At 48.0% G+C, this 7,500-nt stretch overlaps 1 protein-coding gene across 1 annotated transcript in view; it reads right to left on the reverse strand.

Moving 5' to 3' along the window:
• cnksr2a (connector enhancer of kinase suppressor of Ras 2a) overlaps positions 1-7,500 on the reverse strand; it is a 94,998-nt gene that overhangs the window by 33,548 nt on the left and 53,950 nt on the right. The window contains 4 exon segments of the mRNA XM_062521946.1: positions 352-593; positions 985-1,118; positions 2,898-3,044; positions 5,471-5,539. Of these exon segments, the coding sequence (XP_062377930.1) occupies positions 352-593; positions 985-1,118; positions 2,898-3,044; positions 5,471-5,539 (592 nt within the window).

Raw genomic sequence — 7,500 nt, forward strand, 5'->3', positions numbered from 1 at the left:
ATTGATGTGAAATATTCGCTTCAAAGTGTACAGGGCTGCAGCCTGCTCCCAGTGGCGGTCACTGGTCAGTAAGTGTAGCCAAAGATCCTTAATTATTGACAAGATAGAGCAACGTAATGCATCTCTATGGAAGCAAAATTCAAACAGTTCCGGTCTGCTTAAAGAGGCGTGTCGCAAAGACGTCACAGTGGGATATCGATCTCTGTCAGATTGGCAAGCAGTTCAGTTCGAATGTTAACAGGTCTGCTTAAAGGGGGATTTAGCCCCCCTTCCCTTTGCGAAGACAGAACACGGAAATGATCGAACGTTTGCGCCTCTCGCTCCGCTTTAACCTTCTCTGGTGTAGCGTACCGTAGGTGGAGGTGTCCCTCTCCCTGTCCCTGTGGCTGCTGGCCTCGCGCTCCCGCTCCCTCTCGCGCTCGCGCGGGCTGGGCTCGTGCTCGTACTCGTAGCAGTAGAGCATGGCCTCCTCCTCCATCTGCGGGAAGCGCCGCCGGTACTCCTGGTCCAGGAAGGAGTTGGGCGACTCGGAGCCCTTGGCCACCGAGATGCTGTCCGGCACCTCCTCGGGAGGGAGGTTCCCCCTCTCGTCTCTACGGCAACGACACGGGAGAGCAGGTGTCAGTCATCTAGCCGGTCGTTTAGTCATCTAGCGTGACACCTGTCTGTCATTCCCACAACTGAATCAGGAGTAGGCATTTATAATTTTGTGCAAAACACTGCATCCCTAAACAGACACAGAAAATACAGCCTTGATCCATTACATTCTTACATAGAACATCAAACATGTATACCATTACACAATGCAAACATAAAAAAGGTATAGACACAAAATATCCACACAGTATGCAATGCACTATAGCAATTCCCATCCCCATCCCAGGCCATCCAGCTCAGGTGAGGTGCAAGTGATACCTCCTGTGGTGTGACAGGACAGGACTGTTGCGAGTGGCTGTGAGTTACCTGGGGAGGTGTGGTGCGCACCTGGGAGTGTAGGGTTCGGCCGGAGGGGGCGGGATGAAGAGGTCCTGGAGGGCGGAGCTGTCCCTCTTGGAGGGCGTGCTGATGGTGCTGGTGGGCGTGGCCGAGCTGCTCGTGGGACTCTTGGGGGCCACCGGCTGCAGCAAACAAACAAACAAACAAACAAACAAACAAATAAACAAACAACATCACATGAGGATCAGTGGACATCATGGACATCACACATGTGGTAGCCTCTTCTCAATGGCAAGCTAGTATAGCACAGTGGCTGACCAATCCCACTGTATTAATCCTGTCTGTACTGACCACCAACCTCATTCTATCTTTAAGTAGCTTTTTGTTGCTTGCATAATGATGATTCATTAATATGATGGACTTTTTGCATAGGTCAGTGTTATGAGATGAATCAAAGGTCATGTTTAGTAGTGCAGTCAGTGTATGCAGACTGCACATACAGTACAGTACTTCATAAGTATTTCAGGGGGCGTACTGGAATTGGGAGATAAAAAGTGTTGAGAACTCAAAATGACAATTCACTGATGTGAGTGCCTCACACACACACCCACACCCACACACACACGCACACACAAAGCCCTCTCATTCTCCCTTGACAGTTAATGACACAGCTTCGAGTCCACTTAAGTCCTACAGGTTCCTGGGGAGCACTATTTTCAAACTCTCTGAAATGGGACAGGCACATCTAATCTATAACCGAGGACAGAAGAGAACACTACTCCTGGGATGGCGGTAGAAACGTTACACGTCCCTCACTACAATGGTCCACTTTTAGGACCATCGTCCATCACGGGTACCAGTTGACCTCTGGCGGGCGGCTTCATGGAACACATGCAACAGATCGTCTGTGGAGCCGGGAGCACGGAGGCGGGTCGTTGGCTCTCAGTTGCCCGTAAAGGGGCGCAGCACGGTGCCAGGGTAAACGGCGGAGAGGGACTCGGGCAAAAAACGTGGCACATCCGCGTGCAACTGGTGTGTTTCCCAACTGCATGTCTCTCCCCGACACTGACAGTAGGGTCAATTAGAAGCTGTGGAGCTCTGTTCTTTGTGTGCGCTGGGTAATTGCGTGCTACGCCTTATCACTGGCTTCCTGATTAAACGTGGTAATCACAAGCACAAGCCCCCCACCACACAAACACACCCACATGCATACAAACACACACACGCACACACGCACACACGCACACGCACACACACACACACACAAGAAAACTCCCTAAACACATATCGTTCAGTATATTACACACACACAATGGCACCATGAGCGCTAAAACATTTTAAATCCAACGGTGAAAGGCTTCCTTTGGGAGTGTGCTTCTGCAAGATTACGCAAGTGAATTTCAATTCGGGTAAAACTGTACCAAACACATAAACATGAAAGACATATACAGTATACACACAAAGTCATGGACACATGTAGAATCACTCAAATCTAAATTCACATTTCCTTCGGGCTACACATTTCTAAAGACTCTTACCCGGGCCACTCCAAGACAATGGCTTAGTGTCAGGGTCACATCATCAAAGAGCAGATCACTGCTGCAGCGGCCTCGTTTCCCCCTAGACGCCCTCGCCTGATGCCTTAGCAACCTCCTCCTCAAGGTCAAACAGGAGTCACGGCAACAGCTCTAGATGGGCTTAGTGGGCTTTGGATGTGTGGGTGTGTGGGTTTTGGATGGTGTTAGTGTGGGGGGGGGGGGCCTTGACCACAATGAGACGAGGAGAGGGTAGTGGTGGTGGTGGTGGAGATGTGGGGGTGAAGTGAGAGGGGAGTCGGTGGGTGGTTGTAGTGGGGGTCAGTGTGCAGAGTGAGTCCCAGCCCCCGTGTGGTTGGGGGGTGGGGGGTGGGTGGAGGGAGGTCGGAGGAGGAGGAGGAGGAGGATGGCACGGGGTCTGCCTACCTGCAGGGCCAGGGGCTTCCATCGCATGTTCTTTAGTAAGGCGGGGGCGGAGGTGAGCGTGCTCTGGGGACGCTTTTTCAGCGTCAGCGTCACGCCGGCGGGGTCGCCGCGCAGAGAGTTTACCAAGTTTTTCAACTGCCAGCCCACCTACAGCAACAAATACAGAGTCAAACACATACACACACACACACACACACACACACACACAGACACACACACACACACACACACACACACATGGAGTGTACAGTACAACACAGTGCACTTCAATGCAGTCAGTGAGGAAAAACAGACGATAAACGTAAACAGACTGAGCTTAGCGGGCAGTTCAAACAGGGCAGGAGTCACCGTGTGAGTCTCTCAAGAGACGGCTCAGTCATGCCCATTCACGCATGCATATTATATAAATCTAATCTGGTGGCAAATAATTCATCGGAAGCAAGTGAGGATGTCTCCCGTTATATAAACGCAGTGATGAAACACTGCAACAGAAAAAAAAAGCACATCCGCCCACAAACGCATACTTGCAAGCGCAAAAGACTCATGCACGATGCACACAGGCACACACACACACACACACACACACACGCACAAACACATGCATGAGTGACTAAGCCAACAAAATGTGCAAAATATAATCACACAACTACTGTACTTAACGGCAGGCAAATAAAGATCGGCATGCACAGACAAACACATCAATCATTCATGACACGGTCGTCACAAAACCCTCGACACGAGTACACAGGGACATAAGATGGGCTGGGACAGTGTGTTCTTATGACTTTAGGCAGATTAGAACTCTCCTGAGGAGTCTTTGAGGAAAAACACACCACTGTAAAACTCATCCACTGTACACATGTCTAAATCTGTGTACAATGTGATTGCTTTTCCACGTGTTCACAATTATTATGCCAAAAGTTTACCCCTTGCGTACAGCCGATTTTTTTTGTTTGTGAGATTGGCATCGGCTGCCTTGAGCGGTTCAAGTGACTTTTGCTGTCCAGAATCCTCTGTCCACACGAGCAGCAGCAGGACACTTAGCACACGTTAGCAAAGCGGTGGGCAATTATGCAGCTGCCAGCGCGGTGATTAATGGGGGATTAATGACGGTTTGTCTGTGTTGATCTTTTTGTGTGAGAGGACGGCAAACACTCAGCCACTCGGCTCTGACGTGTCCCCTCAGGTGTGCGCACGCACACACACACACATACACACGCACACACACACGCGCGCACACACACACACACGCACACAGTCTCTTTGTGCGATGAATGCAAAGCTCCATGGCGGAAAATGACACAAAGGCTTCAAAGAGTCTGAGCAAGCGGTCCGTGAGTCAAACCCTCACGGTGTGATTCACCCGGATACACCTTCCACTGAGAACTGTCAACAGTTGAATTAACATTACCTACATCTACACCTCTAGAACCACTGTCAAATAAAAAGCAATGCTTATCCTATGAGCATAAATACTATTGTAATACAACTAGATTTAGTTGTTGCCAAAGAGCACATCAAGTCCGTCCATCACGTCCAGTATATGAACCATGACCATTCTGATCTCCCAGAATATCATCTTGGATACTAATGTCTGTAGCAGAGTGACACACAAGCAAGTCATGAAGAAAGACCTTCTACTGTACATGTCCTGTGCAACAATTAGACCAGCAGTGGCTTGGGCAGCCTGACCCTGAGCTTACCATCACTTTATCCAGAGTCCAGCGTCCAGCAATGTGCCATCACACAGACAGACATGCACACAGCAAAGCACGGCACTCACAGCTACACAAACAAACGCCTGGACTGGGTGTCGACACCGCGAAGCGGACACGAGAAGAGGGACAGGAGTAAGATGAGTATAGTGCAGAGGGAATATGAGGAGTATAGTACAGAGGGAATATGATGAGTATAGAACAGAGGGAGTAAGATGAGTATAGTACAGAGGGAATATGATGAGTATAGTACAGAGGGAATATGATGAGTATAGTACAGAGGGAATAAGAAGAGTATAGTACAGAGGGAATAAGAAGAATATAGTACAGGGGGAATATGATGAGTATAGTACAGAGGGAATATGACGAGTATAGTACAGAGGGAATATGACGAGTATAGTACAGATGGAATATGATGAGTATAGTACAGAGGGAATATGATGAGTATAGTACAGAGGGAATATGATGAGTATAGTACAGAGGGAATATGATGAGTATAGTACAGAGGGAACATGATGAGTATAGTACAGATGGAATAAGAGGAGTCCCGATAGAATAGGAGGAGTAGAATACAAAGGGAACATGAGTATAGTACAGATGGAATAAGGAGTTGAGTACAGATTAGAATGAAGAAGAGGAGTAGAGTACAGAGGGAATAACAGAGAAAGAAGGAGAAGGAGTCAGAACAAAATGAAGACAGAATGAACATGAAGGATTGAGAATGAGAGTAAATAAGGAGGGATGCAAAACAAAAAGTGGAAAGATGTTGAATGAAGAAGTGGGGCACTCATCAGCAACATCAGGAGGAGGAGGAGGAGGAGGAGGAGGAAGAGGAGCACAGAGGACGAGGGCACTCACCACGGTCTGATGGTTCACCTGGATCACTTCATCTCCTGCATGGATCTTCTTACAGCGGTCAGCGGGCGACTGCACACACACACACACACACACACACACACACACACACACACACACACACACACACACACACACACACACACACACACACAGATAATAAAACTATTATTAATATTAATGGAGTGTAAATGACATTCTGCTTCATAATTACCTCCCACGAAACAAAACTGAACAAACGCCAAAAAAAGCGAAGGAATGTGACACTCTTGTCTATTTTGTACTCTTGTACTTCTGAACTGTAGCTAATATTGTGAGTCCACCGGCACCATCTCCTATCAAGCATGTAGCCTGTAGCCTATAAAAGAGTCATATGGGGGAAATAAACCTTTCTGGACCTGATCTTGAATTTGACAGAGTCAGCAAACACTGCAAGTAAACACATAAGAGAGAGAGAGAGAGAGAGAGAGAGAGAGAGAGAGAGAGAGAGAGAGATAGACAGGGCCCGGGGCCATCCACCCAAACATGCAAACACAGGGCTAAGGAGAGAAAAAGGGGGAGAGATAAAGAGAGAGAGAGAGAGAGAGAAAGAGAGAATGAAAGACAGAAAGAAAGAAAGAAAGAGAGCTAAAGAGAGAGATAATGTATATGAAGATGAAGATGAACAGATAGAGGTGAGATAGGAGGGAAATGAAAGGCATGAGGGATGAAAGAGCAGTGCCATTAGCCCAAACACACACACACACACACACACACACACACACACACCCACGGCAAATTAAGTTTTCCAGGGCGGCTGATGCTGCTATTAGGTGCGCCCGTGTCTCATTAATGCGGTAGATTGTATAGTTAGCCCCCCTGCCCCTGTGATACGGGGGCCCGGCGGCGCCAGTGGTCTGATGGGCAAGGCTTCATTAAAGAATCACCCAGCCTGACACACACACACACACACACACACGATTAGATGCCTGACACACACACACACACACACACACACACACACGATTAGACGCCTGACACACACACACAGACACACACACACACACACGATTAGACGCCACGCGGCAGAGCTCAGAGTCTCCAAATTAGATGATGTCCACATCGCCTTTTGATTCCCATATCTGAAACGCAAGCACTCGACATACAGTACGCTCACAGCGTGGACATATTAATGGACTTGGTTGCTGTACATAAATAGGCGCATGTTATATACATTCACTTCAATGCAAGGCACCAGGCTTTACGTAATCCGAAGGGTGAGTTTATGAATTTCCGCCATGGTAAATCTGTCTCACAGATAAATTGTTGTGTACTGTACATGTCAAGGGCATACATCATCTTTTCATTCAACAAATTCTATTTTCTTTATTTTATTTACAATTCTCCTACGCTCAATAAGCTGCTATGTAGTTTATCATCTTTATTATTTCAACCTAGTTGAACCATGTCTCACCTCAGTGATTACATCCAGAGGCCTCTGTGTAGTCTGATTTAAGACTAAGCTTTTACTTCTTGACAACACACACTCCTCTCTTGGAGTAGTACAGCTCTAGTGCTGCCATGGTGCCTCCTTAAAAGTCACTACAGTCCTGACGCGTGGGTGTCTCTCATCCGGCATGACGCCTGCCGTTCCCCGATGGGCCTCTAGCCACAGGGAGGGACCTCTGCGCCTAGCCCTCTCTCTCAGACTCTCTGAAGACGCCAGACTACACACACACCCTTCCTCTGGCGAGCCATTCGGCTCTGAGTTCTGGCTGATCCGTGGTGAGAAGTGTGTCAAAGGTGGGAAAATGTCACGCCAAGCAGGTATTCAGGGTTGTCAAAGTCCGGCTTCTGAGAGTAGAAGGTCCCTACTACAGTATGTGTTGTTGGTTCCAGAACCATAGAAAGAGAGAGTTGCGACACGCTTTGATGTCGCCATTACACAATCAAAAGTTCTAAAAAACCTGCGCTGAATGACTGAATCGCAGGAGGGTGGGATGTACTGTACTTCTGGATGCTGGAGGGTGTAATCAATTACCTCATTGACTGAC

Source organism: Sardina pilchardus, chromosome 19, assembly GCF_963854185.1.
Source record: "Sardina pilchardus chromosome 19, fSarPil1.1, whole genome shotgun sequence".
NCBI classification, from domain to species: Eukaryota; Metazoa; Chordata; class Actinopteri; order Clupeiformes; family Clupeidae; genus Sardina; species Sardina pilchardus.